The sequence below is a fragment of the Vidua macroura genome, chromosome 7 (assembly GCF_024509145.1).
Source record: "Vidua macroura isolate BioBank_ID:100142 chromosome 7, ASM2450914v1, whole genome shotgun sequence".
In the NCBI taxonomy this organism is placed as follows: domain Eukaryota; kingdom Metazoa; phylum Chordata; class Aves; order Passeriformes; family Viduidae; genus Vidua; species Vidua macroura.
In genome coordinates, this window is record NC_071577.1 from 6,144,542 (window position 1) to 6,160,577 (window position 16,036).

Genomic DNA, 16,036 nt, shown 5'->3' on the forward strand with positions numbered 1-16,036 from the left:
GCCGTTCCCTTGGATCTGTTAGGGAGGGCGTCTGTGTCGGCATTTCACCCTTGTGCTGGGGTGGATGGTAATGAATATGCATTTCACCCTTGTGCTGGGGATACTGGGCTGATGCTTGCAGGACCCTGGCACTGCAGTTGTCCCCGAGAGCACCTAGGAGGTGCCATCAGGCTAGCAGGTGACATCAAGATGGGGAGTGCACTGGTGGGAGATGCCATTACACCTCTGTGCCCCACAGAGCTGCAGGCAGGCTGGAAAACGTGGCTCTCATCAGCTGCTTCAGTGCCAAGTCCACCCACCACCACACTGAAGAGTGATCTCCAAGGTGCTGCCAACCCGCCCTACTGCCATTAAAACCTCTCTCCCTCCTTTCCAGCCCTTCCACCCCAAAGCTTCCCAACTGCCTCGGCTGAGCGCTGGGAAGCCCTACACTCACCTTGGTGCTGAGAGCGCAGGTGGGGTGCCCATCACTGCATGAGCGGCTATGAGCATTCACGGGAGCGGGTGTTTCGGGGCAGAACCCAGGGAGGAGGGTGACATGCCATGTCCTTGTCCGGATGAAGTGCATGGGGGGGTCCCACAGCGGAGAGGAGCCGGGAGCGCTTCACGCTGCCCAGGATGCTCTTCACGTTTCAGCTGCGGCCGCCGCTGGGACGGGCTCAGCCCGCACTGGGGCCGCTGCTGTTTCGGGGGGGCTGTGTCGGGAGGTGTCCCTGGGCCCCCCGGAGCAGGGTCGCTCCCGGTGCCACCTCACGGCACAGCTCCCTCGGGGGCCCGCTCCCGCCGGTGTTTCCGCGGCCGCCCCTCACGCAGGGCCCGGGGCGCGCACCTGCCCCTCAGGCCGGGCGGGGCGGGGAGAAAGGGCGGGAGCGGCTCGCGGACACGGGCGCGCGCGGCTCCGCAGGTGCGGAGCGTCCGTGTGTGGGGGGGGGGCGCGGGGCGGTCCCGCGCGGTGCCGGCCCCCGCCCGCCCCCTCGCTCCGTCCCGCCGCTCCTCCTCCCTCACCCCCCTCGCTCCTTCCTCCTCCTCTTCCTCGTCGCGCTCCCGCCGCTCCGCTCCGCGCGTGCTGGCGGCGCAGCGCCCCGCGGCCCGGCAGCGGCGCGGCCGCCCCGTCGGCGCCGCGGCGCGCCCGCGGAGGGGCGGCGCTGGGGGCGGCGGCTCGGCGGCGGCAACTTTTGGGAGCCGGCGGCGGCAGCGCGGAGGCTGCGCGGGGGATGGCGGCGGCCAGGCAGCGGCGGCGCTGAGGCAGCGGCGGCGGCGCGATGCCGGCGGCGGCCGGGGGGCTGCTGTGGTGGAGCTGCTGCGTGCTGGCGGCGGCGGCCGGGGCCCCGCGGGCCGCCGCGGCGGCGCAGGCAGGTGGGTGAGCGGCCGGGTCCGTCGGGAGCGGCGCCTTCCCGACAACTTCTCCGTGTCCCGGTGCCCGGCGCGGGGTGCGGGAGTTCGTGCGGGTCCCGCGGAGCGGCGGCGGCCAGAGGGCGACAACCTCCCGCGGGAAGCGGAGCGGAGCCGGCGGTCGCGGATCGCCCGCGCAGCAGCGCTCCGTGTCCCCGCTCGCCGTCGCCGCCCGGCCCCGGGGCCGCCCTTGCCGCCGGAGCCCCGGGCGGGCGCCGTTCGTGTCCCCGCAGGTGCCGCTGCCGCCCCGACGGGGCTGCGCTCCCGAACTTCGCATCGCGGCGCGGCGGGCGGACGCGGCGGCGTTCGTGCCCCGTACACCTGTGCGTTCATGTGCGCCGCGTGTCCCGGCCCCGCAGCGTAAACACCGGGCCGAGGTGTTTCCGCGCGGGGGAGGGCGAGCGGGCGGCTTGGAAGTTAACGCTGGAAAAGACGCTTTTTCCTCCGGCAGGGTCTGCCCGGAATTTTTAACTTTCTGGAGGGAAACTTGCGGCGTTGGCTTGAATTTTGTTTTCCTCTTGGCATCCAAGCAGCGCTTTCTGCCGCCGTAGTACGAGCTGTGCCGGCTGAGTCGCCCGGGGAGGGCACGGGGAATCGCCCCCCGCTGCATCGCCCCTTTGCTGTGAATAAAACATTAAAAGGAAATTCCTTCAGTCTTTGTAACTTCGCTCTTTTTTTTTTTTTTTTTTTTTTCCTCTCCCTTCCCTCCCCGGTGATGCAAAATTTATGCTGTTTGGGCGGTATTGGTGCAACAGCTCCTCGTTCTCACAATTTAGTTTATATTTTGGGGCTTTATGTAACAGAGAGAAGGAAGGATGCGTTTGGTGAGAAGCGAAAGGAGCGTGTCCTGGCTTTGCCTGCCTGACTGGGCTTTGAAGGCGGTTTTTGATCTTGGGACACAGTTTACTTCTTCGCTGTGTGATTGTTTCCTAACCCTCGAAATCGGGAGGGGTGAAATGCTGGGCTGCTGCTTTCTTTTGTATATTCTCTTCCTGCGGTTTGAATCGGTAAATCCCCGCTGAAGAAGAATGGCACTCCTCGTTTCACAGGCGCTGCTTCTCTGTACCTTTTTGCCTGCCTCCCTGTTTACAGGCAGCCTGACTGTTCGCCTCACTTGATACTTTTCTGTCTCACACTTTTCCCGTAGCCTGCCCCGGTTTTGGGCAGCAGCCGTCCCCACTGGGATGCTCCCGTGCTCTCCAGCAATCCTTCCCACCGCTCGGACCGGGCTGTTGGCGTGGACGATCACAAAGACTCTCCATTGCTGGATTTATACCCCAGTGAAAATAAAAAGCATCGGTCCAGGGTTGCTCGCCTGCATTCCTGTCATCTCTGGGGAAGCCTCCTGGATCTGTGCTGCTGAAAAGCCTCTGTGCCCTGCACTGTGCAAAACAGAAAATCCATTTATTAAAATAGAGGGGTTGGAGTGACATTTCCTATTTGGAGGGGTTTAGGTACTGCTGTGAGCACTGACAGCTAGTAATGATTGAGCCTTGCTACTTGGTGCTTGCTGGAACAGCAAGGCAGGCTGGACAGGGAGCCATGATTTGCAAGTATTTAGGACCCCCCAGAATTTGGGCTCTCTTGACTTTTGGGGGCAATAAGATGGGGCTCTGGCCACTGCCCTCATTTTCAGTGCATTGAGAGAGATGGTGATGCCGTTGCTCATGCAGGCAATCTCTTGGCCAAACTTTGGATTTCATTATCCTGTGTGTAAATATGTAAACACGTTGGGGTTTTCTGATTTCTTCTGTCTCCGTGCTTGGGCATATAATGTTTGCAGTGCACAGCTCAGTCGGGGTCACGTGAGCCAAACAGCTTGGGCTGTTACCTGGAAGCTGGCGAGTCTTTGTTCTGCTTGAAAATAGCTGATAAATTAACTCCGTTTTCTGATATGTGGGGTTGGTGAGTTGTTAAATAATTACAGCCGAATTAACTTAGTCCTGTTTGAAGTATTCAACTGTTCTGAGAATAACTGTACTTAAATATTTTTTTGTTTTTTTTCTTTTATTTCCTTTTTAAATTTTTTTTTTATTTCCCAGTGAGAAGCGTGTTCAGGCTGATGTATGGGCAGTCTTTAATTTCATGCCTTTACTCCTCTCTGGGCCATGTCGGATGGGACATGCCACACGCCTTCAGAGAGATGCAGCTCCTCTCCTTTGCTACAGCCCTCCTTGGCACCTCTCCCGTTTATTCCGCCACGATGTCTATTTGATGGTTAAAATTAGGCTGAGCTCTGAGTGCCTTTGCAAAGGCACGATAAATATTGCCTGGGAGTTTCAGCCTGTCACTGCCATCAGAGGGGCTGGCCCCTGCACGGGGGTCGCTCCGTCTGGGCCTTCTCACCAAAGGGGAGCGGGCGCTGCTGTGGGCTTCACCCTCCTGGCAGTCCCTCCCGTGCCACACAGCCCTTCAGGTGTCTGTGGGGACATCTCTGCGTGGTGGGCAGGGCAGCCTGCTGCTGTCCCTGCGTGTCCCCTGAGAGCACTGCGAGCCAGCGCTGCTGCAGGGCAGAGGAGCCTGGTTCTGGTGCCGCTCTTGGGGCATCCCCGGGGATCCTGGGGCAGCTCCGGCACGGGGCTGCACCACGCCGGCTCCGTGCCTGCACCTGCCCCGCCGAGACCGGCGCTGCTGCGTGCCCCAGTGACTGAGTTGTGACTTCGCTTTTAAAAAAAAGAGATGGTAATTGATGTTTATGTGTATGGAATTTGGCACTAGGAGCTGTGCTTGTAATTAACATGAAAACAGTAATAATAAGGACCTGAAATACATGCCTTATGAGTAAAGCAAATGAGGCTTGGCAGTAGCAGCTCATGAAGGGGGAAGCCTTTTTCCTGAGCCTGCACGGTAGTGAAGTGGGATGGGAAGCAGAAAAAAGGCACGTTTGGTCCATGGCAGCAAAGGGCCCAGCACGGAGTGGGTGCTCCTGGCTGAGCCCCAAGTGCTGCATTGGACTCCTGACCGTAATGCCAAGTTGTTCTGGAATGTCCCCTCACTTTTCCAGAAGGGCATTAGCCACACACCTTAATGGAATTAAATGTTTTATTCTAGTTTTCAGGGGGTTTTAGTTTGGTTGGGTTTTCTGTTGGTTTGTTTTTCAATTGAATTTAAGCAAACCGCAGCACGTTGGCTCGCCCTGTATCTGGAAGCACAGCCTGTGATCCAGAGCATGCCCATCTTCCAAAGGCTTTTTCGAGAAACACCTTTCCGTGGGTCACTGGCCGGAGCCGGGGAGCTGCTGGGGTGGGAGCTGAGCATTTTCTGGGCGGTGATGGTGGGGCTTGCAGAGTGGCCAGCCTGCAGCCTGGCTCTGTGAGCATCTCTAGGTGGCAGCAGCCCCCAGGAGCTCCCGGCATGAAGACGAACCGCCCGGAGCTGGGGCTGTGATTTCCCAGGCTCTGGTCCTCCTGCTCAGCTCTCCTCCACACCCCTTTCCCAGGCCGAGGAGCAGCTTTTTAGGTGGCTAGCGGGGAATCAGCCGTCCCTGGAGTCATGTCCCTACCTCTTGTGCCTCTGCATGTGTGACAGGGGAGGTGTAAGAGCACGCTGGGAGAGTGACCCAAACACTGAAGTGCTTAACATGAGCAACCAGAGGAGCTCAGGTGACTTCTCCTGGACGGCTTGTTAAGATAAACAGTAAGTCAATACCAGACCAATGACTGGGTACTGGAGGTGAATGAGTTCAACCTGGGAATAAAGTGCTTGGTCCTAATAGTGTAGGACCTGTTGTGATAAGCTAGGAAAGAGAATAGAAGATGGAGAGTCACTCAGCAGCACAGGCTCAGATCGGATGGTCCTTCTGCAGTACATACACTTGCTCAAAAAGATGATGAAGCCCATAGGTTTCATTTCTTTTTTGTGTTTTTGCATGACAACAACCCCCCTCCTGATTTCCTTAGGACAGATAGGGTGAGCCAGTACATGTTGGTTGGTGTGGGGCAATAGGGTGGTTCCCTGGAAGCTTCTGAACTTTGTGTCCTGCCTGTGCAGATCGGGGTTTAGTGCTGTGCAACCAGGCATTTGTGCTCTTAAAACCACGGGCAAGTGATGGCAGCTCCGTGGAAACAGCTAAGCCAGGTCTGCCCTTGTGGGCTCTACACGCTCTCAATGCACTGAGGCAATTTTGCTGGGAAAGGAGAGGGGGCTTGTTCCTGGGATTTGGTTTTTACTGTGGCAGGAGCGAAGGCAGGTGAGTGCAGCTGGGCTGTTTCCCATGAATCGCTTGTGTGCTGACAAGTCCTCGGGGTGTGCAACAGGCTCTGATTTTCACTGACTTAAAGGTTTTTCTTTTGCGAACAAGTGCAGGCTGCTGGTGGATTTTATGTGTGCCCACGTAGCCCAAGCTGAATTATCCCATGGGAGTACGCAATCTGCCAGAGAGATTCATCATTTCAGCAACTTTAGTTAATGTTTGTTTAGCGACTTCTTGTTTTGGAGGAGCAGTTTAAGCCGTGCTCGGTGGCAGTTCCCTTGTGATGAGCTGTGTGTCCACGTGATAAATGGTCTCATTTCTACTGTCCGCTACCTCTGCTGGGCATATGGGCACATGCCAAGCCTCCTGAAGTCTTTGAACAGCTGCTGCTATATATATCTCCTTATTTTCTTTTTTTTCCCAGCCTGCCAGGAGAACTTGTCCTTCTTCCCACTTTGTATAAAGGGTGTGCAAAGTCCACGACAGATGAATATTTGCTCGTGCATCAGTAATTCGTGAGGGTCTGATGTTGGCTGATGTTTGGGCAGCAAAGTCAATAATTCAAACTGCAGGAGCACATACTGGTCACACCATAAGCTTCTGCTGAATACCAGGAATATAAATATATATGAGGAATAGAAATTCATACTGCAAAGAGTATCAAGAAATATTTTTCTTTTCTGGTGGTAACTGCTTTTTGTTTCTATGCCTGAAGCCTATAAACTCTAGCTTCTGACAAAGGAGGAGGTAGGAAAATCAAGTAAATAAAAGGCAAAGTAAGCCTCAGACTTTCAGCAGATACAGTTCTTTTTGAACTATAAAAAAAATGATCAGTCATTGTATAAGTGTTCCTGTAAAGTCCTTTTTAGTGACTTCTAAGATTATACTCATGTTATGTTCAGCTCCTTTCTCTCCCAATGTCTGTGCAGCTACATGTACAATAACTGAATGGGCATTTATAGCTTGATCTTTCTTAATCTCCTAATAAGTCAGCAGTGCAACGTGGGCTCTTGTCACATGGTGACATGCTCCTGTGTCTCATCACCAGCTGCTGTTGAGCTTACAGAAATACAGAGCTTGCAGAAATCTTCCAAAATCCCACTGGGAACCACACCAAGCTCAGAGCAGTGCTGGCTGTGGTGCCAGGATCTGAGCTGTCCCATGGCAGGCAAGTCTCCTTCCTAGTCTGTGTTCCCTGAGGAACTGAGGAGGAAGCTGGGCTGTGGGATGTGCTGCTGATGGGCTTTAAATTTGTGTGCAGAGGCTACTGTGGCACTGCAAGGCATTATGTGACCCCCTGCCTGCAGCTGCTTGACTAAACTGCCTAATAAATGTCTATTAAAGAGAGTTGTGATACCTGACCTCTCTCTTTTCCTCACCCCTCCCGACTGTGATTCATGTAGGGAATGGATCGTGCCAGAGGAAGGTTGAATAAAAAACCTTGCATGCTGTAAGAAAAAAACTGAAGTGAAACAAAAACCCCTTTTGAACAAAATTGGGTTATGGAAAAGTTGGAAAAGCCCAAAACTGTGAAACAGTGGCACAGCCTGGGCTGCAAGAGCAGGACACTCTCTTCTCCCAGGTTGGTGACGATACACTGGATATAGCTCTGAAACCTATGCCTGTCTTACTGACTTCAGCTGTGGCTTGGCTCTTTTGGCTCCGCTGTGACCCTCCAAATGGTGCTTCCATCCCTTTGTCTCCCGTTTTTCCCAAGAAAGCCTCTCCTAGGGGGCAGGCGCCTCTCGATTGCTGCCTCTTGCTGAGGTCCCTGAGCAGATATTGCAGATGTGCTTGCACGCTTTGCATTTCAGCATATGCTTAAGTAACCTTGGTGTGCAGAGCTGAATGTGCAGAGAAGAGATTAGTGGAGGTGTTTGGCTCATTTGAAGCCCTGTGAGCTGCTGAGGACCTTCTCCTGTGGACATGGCTCCCGTGGCAGGAGCTGGTACGGGCAGGTTGAAGCTGCTTTGGTGCATGCACAGGAAGAAAAACCATTACACTTAACTTGATACATATCCCAACGTTCAATTTCCATTAATTGAAATTACGTTGAAATATTGAACATTTTAAACATAAAAGTTTATGTACCGTGGTTAGTATGCTAATGGAATATTTTAGTAGTCTTTTAAGGTTAATGTCGCAGCCAGATGCAATGATAAGCATTTGTTCCTAAGAATTATTTTGCTTTAACCCCTTTTCCAAGATTGTCCATATTCTGGTGAGTGTTCATCGGCTGCACTGTGCCTGCCAGCCAGCTGTCATTTTAAGGTGGTCTTTTTGTCATCCAATCCCCTATGCAAAGTTGAATTGTAGTTATTTTTGCTCATTATCTTTGGCAGTAAAAATGTATTTATCTAAATTTAAATTGCTGTTTGCTGAGGATATGTGACAGTATTTAGAATTCAGTATTATTTTATTATCTCTTTGAAAGGATAAAAAAGGCTCATTTATTTCAAGAGATATTTCTGCAAGCATGTAAAAATACCAATGAAGTAGCTAACGTCTTCCAGTTGTTGTTGACTTCAAATTTAGCAACCATTGTCCCTGTTGATATATTTGATGCTCTAAAAACGTACTTGCCATTAAGTAGGAAGCTGAAGTGATTGGTAGGCAGATAATATTCTTCAGCAGCTATTAATAATGCTCAGAGGGCATATGCATTGGAGTGTATGGAAAAAGCCATGGAATTGTGTAGGACAGAGGCAAAAATAATGCATGTAGCTGTTTGATTTGAAAGCCATCCTTCTGTACCGCAGCGACTGCTGCCTGAATTAGCACGTCGTGAGTGGGAGAAACCGATATGCAAACAGAATGGCGTGCAGCTAATTTTGTTTAGAAAATTGAGGTTCGATCCCTGCTCTTTCACTTCTTCCATGAGCTGACTCAAACCCGGTGCAGCGTGTGGGGACTTCATTCTGTGGGGAGCTTTGGTGGTGGAAGCTGGGAGTTGTTCCTCCCAGAGCCAGCTTAGCTCATGGGAACAAGGGAATTAATAGCCCATTAAGAGAAAATGGAAATTTTCAAAACAAATAGAGAGTCATTGCCACTCTTCTCTCTTCCTTTGTCTGTTCCTTTAGCCACAGGAGGACTTCTGTGCCAGCACTGCGAGTTTCTCCCTGGATTTCTCAGCATAGAGTATTTCTTTGTCTCCTGGAGTTTTGAAGTGCTCTTAAAATCATACATGCTTGGATCCTCTTGTGCAACATGTTTTAAAATGCTGCCAGCTCACGCAGCTGTGCAGCCCTGGTGTCACCTGGGGCTGCACTCTGTGTTGGGGAGATCATATTAGAAAAATGTGGAATTATTAGAGCCTATAAATAGTGGTGATAACTTGTACAGCATTTATGTCGCCCTCGTGCTGCATAACACACTGAAATCCTGGGCTAGGTTTGTTTCTTGTGTTGCTTCACGTGCCACTGTGAAACTTCATTATATCACGATATAACAAGCAGCTGCTGTGTAAGTAATGTGGTGCCTGCAGCACAGGTGGGGGGTTCTTTCTGGAGCAGCCAACAACTGTAGTGATGCTTCACGTTTTCCCTGCCTTGGTCCAGCTTCTTAGAAAGGAAACAAAATCAGGTCTGTGCTGAATGTTTCTGGCTGTCCAAGGGTTTTGGTGTTCAGCTTGAACCTTTAATAAAATTGCTAATAAAAGATTATTTAAGAAGCTTTTACTTTCTTGTGGTAGCCAGAGACTGGGGACAGGAAGAGATTCCTAATCTTCCAAAAACAGAAGGCAAAATAGCAAACAGATCCACACAGTGTTATTTGCTGCAAATTTCTTTGTGTTAATTTAAATCCAGTATCTTGGATTGTGAGACTCTCAGTCTTCACGAAAAGAAGAAGAAAAAATCTTTAGCTCCTCTGTATTCAGAGAAAAGTCAAAACTCATGTTGCTTAAGAAATAGGGGAAAAATTCCAGTGATTGTTTTTATAAGCCATATTTTTAAAACCCTTTGTAGTATTTTATACAGGGGCTGATTGAATTGTGGTTTTGCAGTGTCTTGCAAATATTGCTGGTGAAATTGGCGATGGAAACATGGATTCGTTAAGACTTAATAGCTTTGGTCCAATTGCTGCCACAACATGTGGTTAAGGCATTAAAATATGTGGGCTATGCCTCATGCTACAGTACAGCAATTACTGGGGAGGTGTCCTTTGATACTGGAAAACAGTCTTGCCAGATGTTGCTGTTGATTTGAATAATCCCACTCTTGCTGAAGGCCCATGGAAATGAGACAAAACATGGCAAATAGTGACTTTCTGCAAAAAAAGATTGTAGAGCGTGTGTGATTTCTGTAGGTCCTCTCTGTCCCAGATGGATCTTGTCCTTGTGGGTGTAAACCTTCTGCTCCAACACTCTGTACCTTGGGCTTTTCCTGTGTTGGAAGGGTTCAAATTGTTCCAGGCTTTGTGAGAATTGCTGTGACACTTGTTTCCTTCCGGGGTTTTTTTGGATCTAGTCTGATTGATTTTTTCATTGATGTAATGAAATGACATCAACTCCTGGTACATTCCTGACATCGGTGTTTGGGAATTCATCTTTTTTGGCTTACTGGTGACTGAGTTCTTGTGTTGGGTAGCCCCTGTCAGGTTTAGATTTGTGTTGTCTTTTGGGGCCAGTGTCAGGTTTTCATTGTTTATCCTGAGCTTTAATTCTGGTGTTTCTCTTGGGCACGGATGGTGTTTCAGTACTTTATGAGGCAGTGTTGCTGCAGGCTGGTGAAGGATGAGCACTGGAGCAATGCCAGCAAGGAGGAGGGATGCACTGCTACCTGGCTTGTTACTCCTCAATTTGGGTAGTGCTGATGTGAGCCAAAGTGCCAGGGTTTCCTGGGGTCCCAGCTGACTCTTGCAGAAGATCACCAAAGCTCATCTTATGTGTGTTCCTTAAACCAGCAGCTGATTAAATTCCCCAAGAACTAGTATGAACTGCAGCATGCCTGTTTTTCTAGGAGTATCTGGAACAAACCCCCTGTTTATTTGGTGGCTCAGTCTGAGGCTTATTCTGGTGGGTAAAATAAAGCTTTCCTTGGGAATCATCAGTATGAAGTGCTACAACAACGTGTTTTCTTGATGACACAAGCCTGGCTTAGTGATATTAAGGAGAGTGTATCTGGGTGCCACACAACACAGGACTTCAGTGTCTTGTGGAGATGTAATAAAGAAAACTATCCATGTAAATGATATGTAAATGTAAATATAGAAAACTATCCGAAGTATCAGGGAAGGGCAGAGAGGAGCAAAGGCCACCTCAGGTCCTCTGTGGTTTGGGTATAGCTGTGGGGGATGAACTTCATAATGAAAATGCCTGAGGGAATTGGATTGCTTTCCCTGGCTCTCTGAGGGAATTGGAGTTGCTTTTCCCTGGATCTCTGCAAGTGTCTGTGGCTCAGGGACTGTGATATCAGGTCATCCTGCTGATGTGCTTCTTGAGTGAGGTGGCAGTGACTACTTCAGACTGGTAGTCTTTGTTTTTAACACTCTAGTTAATGTCTTTCCCACCAAGTTTGGGTTTCCAGCAATATGATTACTTATGGATTTGTAAGTCAGAAATAGCTTGGTAATTTCTATATTCCTTTGCCCCCAGTAGCAACAAGCATCTTAAATTTAATGCATCATCCACACAGAAAATTGATATTTGGCCAAAACTCGCAGGCTCTGACAGCTAATCTTACAGAGCTTTTGCTTGACATGTAAAATAGAGACTTGGGGTTGACATGCACAGGAAAATTGACGGTATTTAGGATTATTCCATAAAAGAAAAATACTCCTTACGATTAGCTGAAAATAGTTGAGGATGATTAAATTTAGATAAAAACCTCTCCCTAGAGGTCAGCAATGCAAAGGCCTGGGACATCAACCGCTTGGATAATGTGCAGAAAACCCTGCATCACCTCATAATTCAAAGCTGGATGTTACTTTATCTTCAGGATTTGTCTAAAGAAACTGTACTCATGAGCTGCTGACCAGCTTGCTAAGAATAGGTTTCTTTTAATGTGTTTGTACTTTGATTTTCCTCCCCAGAATACATCCTGAGTAGCGAGAAAGCCCCAGATGTCTTTCACTGAAAGAATTACAATAAGGAACTTTCCAGTGCTTCTGATGGAGATACCTGGCATCATTTGGCTCTCAGTTGCAATTTAAAGGACTAAAGTTTCAGCAGAGAAACTTGGGGCTCAGTTTGATGGCCGTGTACTGCATTATGCCAGGGTTACACGATGCTCTTTTTTGGGTAAATACACATTTCAATATCTTTTTTCAATGTTTGGTTTAGGGTCAGTAGGTCTGGATGACTGGGCTTCAGAACCACTCAATATCTATTTATTAAATAGAGCATTTGTCTTCAACAGAAAATGTAAGACCCAATTTGAAAATTAGGCCCACGCAATTATGCAATCAGGTAATCGCACGTGTAATTGCTTGCACAAATGGTCAGTTAGATGTGTAACTGTCCATTTGCATGCAGAATTAACCTATTTTGCAGATTGGGCGTGGAATATTCATGGTAGAAAACGTGGCTTTCTGGAGATGGCTGTGTTGTCACTCCTTACCCTTCCATTGGTATCTTCCTTTTATGGGGCTGGTGTGATTTAGTCTTCACCTGTGTTAGAAACAAGCTCCTGAGTAAGTCCAGCGCCCTTGGGCTCCGCTTTTTTGTGCTCCAGATCTGTGATAACTGTTGACAAGATTGTGAGGGGAATGTGTGTATTACACCCATGCATGCATTGAATTTAAGAACTGCTAACACACATATGAACAAATTGCTCTGGAGTTTACTGTTTTGATGACATTTGATGTGATGCTTTCACAGTGGCAAAAGAAGATAGTTTGATTTGTATATTTTATGTGTGTATTTTCACATACACTTCAGAGTTGCTTTTATTTTCCTTTTTTATCTGGTGTGCTGTCAAAACACTTATTTTCAATGAAAGAGTTCAAAGTAACAACTGAGGAATCTGTAGAAATACAGTCATCACTTTGCTGTTAGTGCAAAGACTTGTTCCTCTGGCACAGTCCCTGGGTGCTCGCATGGGCAAGGCTTTTTGTCTCTGTTGCCACTCCATATGTTAATTCTCTGTTTCCTGAAAATCCAGCATAATTGTGTAACTGGCTCAATGTGTGTAGGCTTTATCCTCCAGAGAGAGGTGGTGGTGATTTTTTATCAAAATTTGGTGCTGTTTCTGAGGAGGGAGTACTTGTTTGTACCTTTAGAGAAAGGTGTGTGCTTGTGCTTCTCTCTAGACTGGCATGCGGGTAATGCTGTGGTTCAAGTTGTTCTCATAGAGCAGGGAGCCTTGCTGCCACCCGTGGCATCATCTAACTGTGCACATTTTAGGGCTCAGTCTGGCACTTTCTCATGCCTGAAAAATTAAATTTGGCAGAAACCTTCAGTTGTTGTCGTTGTCTGGGACCTCAGAGTTTTGAAACTCTGAACAGCTGAAACCACAGGCTAGGCAAAGCCTTCAGGCCTGACCTGGGGCAGTGGAGAGGGGAGCACAAGAGGACATTATAAAATAAATCTCTCTTATTTAAAATGCTTTGAATGGAGCTTTTCCTCACAGCTTCAATGGCAGCGGTGTCGTGGGGCACTGCCTGTGTGGGTGCTGCTGTGCAAAGTGCCATTGCTGCTGTGTTGGTGGGTTGAAGAGCAAAAGCGGTTTCTCAGCTGGCCCTTTGAGCCAAATCCTGCAGCTTTTCCCTGAGAATCAGCAGGCTGGAGTGATTATCTGCACATCAGATCAGCTGCTAGTGGTCCAAGTGTGGATGCAGTGTGCTGCTCCTGGTACCTCTGCTCCTGCTGCGGTGCTGCTCCCTCCCAAGGAGGGATTTTCCGCAAGGAGTCCCCCAGTGCGCATGTGGGGAGGATGCTCTCGCTGAAGGGCGAGGTGGCACCTTGGTTTCATGCTGGGCTGCCTTCCCAAAGCGATGGTACGCTGAGCCCGAGAAGGATTAAGCAGGAGCATATTAAGGTCACTTTTTATTCCTGAGCCAGAGGTTTATGTCCTCTGTGCATATTAATTTCACAGCTTGAGATATGGTAGAAAGGAGAGCAAATAAGAGTAGGAGTGTGTTGGGTAGCCTCAGCAATTGAGCTGCAAGAGAAAGCAAAAGCTAACAAGCTGCTTTTCCTTTCCACGCTACATTAGCATGAATGCTGTAAAAACGGTGGAAAGATCCAAGGCAAAACTCCAAAATTACGAGCATTATATTTTAATTTTGTTTGTGTCTGTGTGGCATTTAATTCATTTTGGCTGGTGTTTGTGGGAGGTTATGGGGAGAAAGAATAGAGAGTTGCAGGTTGCTGTATGCAAAACTAAAATCTTTTATGTCTTACATGCTTATAAAACAGAGGTTGCAAAACTCTTCCTTGCGCCTTCCCAGTAGCTTTGATGAGGGTTACACACCCACAGAGGGTGAGGGAGATGGTGTCAGAAAAGCACAGTTTGTAGTTGAGCTGCAGCCAAAAACACAGGTGGAGGATTGCCCCAGTAGGGTATTTGAAAGAGGCAGCCGGGAGTGGGAGTGGTGTCAGAGCACAGGAGGCTCTTTGAGCTCTGTCCTGGCAGCTTTGATAAATTGAAAATCCTTTGACTTTTTGTGGGATACACAGGCAGTCTTTTCAAATTCCAGTGTGGGTGATTGCATTTTCTTTATTCTTCTGTATAGGACCCATCAGCCTTTGGGGAAGGTGGGAGCTGGATAGGGGATTTGTGGGCAGTAGCTGCTGGCTCTGTGATGTTAAATGTGGGGTTGGCCTTGCTGGGCTTCCTAGAGCATTTAGATGTTGCTGGGAAAGTTTTTGTGGCCATTGGTGACCACCTGCTCTCTTTTCTGCTGTGGGAAACGTGGTTCTGAAGACCTGTAAGCTTTCCAAAGCCATGGATTTCTAGTCCATGGTGTCAGTTCAGCTTCATGAGATGGACAGCCTTCTGAGTAAAAGTATAAACCCATAAAGCGTTCCAGGATAAGAAGGGATAACAAAATGTGCTGTGGAAATTATAATACTAATTATATTACATTAGTGCAGAGTTGCTAATAGCTCTCCTTGCTCCATAGCAACTGCTGTGCTTTGTCACAGGTACTGCTGTGGGAAAAGGCAGATGAAGGGGTTAAATTGTGCTATCCAGGAGCAGCCAGACCTGCTCTCTTCCCTGTCTTGTTCTGGAGCTGTGTGACTTAAAGCACTGTGGGGTCGGTGGTTTGGCAGGCTCGACCCCACGGTGGGAGAGCGGGGTGAAAGCCAGTCCCACTGGGAGCATGCAAAGCCTTTCTACACTCGTGTTTGGGTCCCTCTGCCTCTTCCTGAGTCACCACTACAACTTCCACAGCCTCCTGTACAGACTGGTTTATCTCTTAATCTGGCCATGTAATAAGATATTACAGGTGAATTAAAAGATGTTTTTATTAGGGCAGTTTTGGCTTACTGTGAGCAATCTAAAAATAGACTGTGGATATTCTTGATCTTCAGAGACATTAGCCTATCTTTAAAAAACAAGTAAGGAACGAGGTATTTTATACACAGCTCTCAGAGCTGTATGAAAAAAAGCAGACTACAAAGCACAGCGCAGGAAAATTGATTCATCATCAATTTATTGCATGAAGCTCTAGGCAAGCTCATCTCAAGACAGAACAGAGATCTATAAAATCTTTTCATCTGAAACTATGAATTAAATTGGGAGGAACTGCTGATGATGAGAGGCCAGAACCAACTCTTAAACCAGACGTTCTTTTGGGAATGGGTCTTCTGCTGCAGCAAGATTTTCACCAGCCAGGGATGTGGGGCTTAATTCTTATTACCCTGCTTCTCTCCTTACAGTGAATCTGGCTTATGTGGGAGCAAGTCTGTAATACTCCCCCTGTTGTCCCCACCCTTGATTTCAGTATCAGTGAATTTCTTCATCAGTGTGTCTTGTTAATCTTGCAGTTTCTTTTCCTGACGTGTTCTTCTCTTCTTCTATTGTGTGTGCGGATTCTTTAAACCTCCTACTGACAAGGAAACTTGACTTTTTCAGCTGGAAGCCTCTGAAAACAAGCAGGTGCATCTCCATTGTAAGATCACTATAAAAATAAATTAAACTTCTTCATATATTCTCTTCAAAGAAGTGAGTGAGACAATGCTCAAGAACTCCTGCCTGCTTTCTTTTTTTTTTTTTTTTTTTTTTTTTTGCATAGGGGGAAGCTGTATTATGTCAGCGACCTGTAATAAATAGCACTGCAATGAGAAGCGACAGCCTCATTCACTTTGCATCCATGCAGAAACAACTAAGCTCTCTTCCCATGCCACGGGAAAAAAGAAAAAAAAAAGTGAGAAAGAAGGGAATTAAAGAAAAGAATTGACCTTGGCTTGCAGTTGCTCTGGTGCTAGCAGGAAGCAGTCTACCAGTGAGACACCGAAGTTTTGTGGTTGCACTGCCTGTGTTACTGCAGACTGTGCATCCCAGAGTG

At 48.5% G+C, this 16,036-nt stretch overlaps 1 protein-coding gene across 2 annotated transcripts in view; it reads left to right on the forward strand.

The window, feature by feature from the left end:
• The first annotated feature begins 1,262 nt into the window (after positions 1-1,262).
• ERBB4 (erb-b2 receptor tyrosine kinase 4) overlaps positions 1,263-16,036 on the forward strand; it is a 577,762-nt gene continuing 562,988 nt past the window's right edge. For both annotated transcript variants that reach the window (XM_053982239.1, XM_053982236.1), the window contains exon 1: positions 1,263-1,356. In XM_053982239.1, the coding sequence (XP_053838214.1) occupies positions 1,263-1,356 (94 nt within the window). The remainder of the gene's footprint in view (positions 1,357-16,036) is intronic.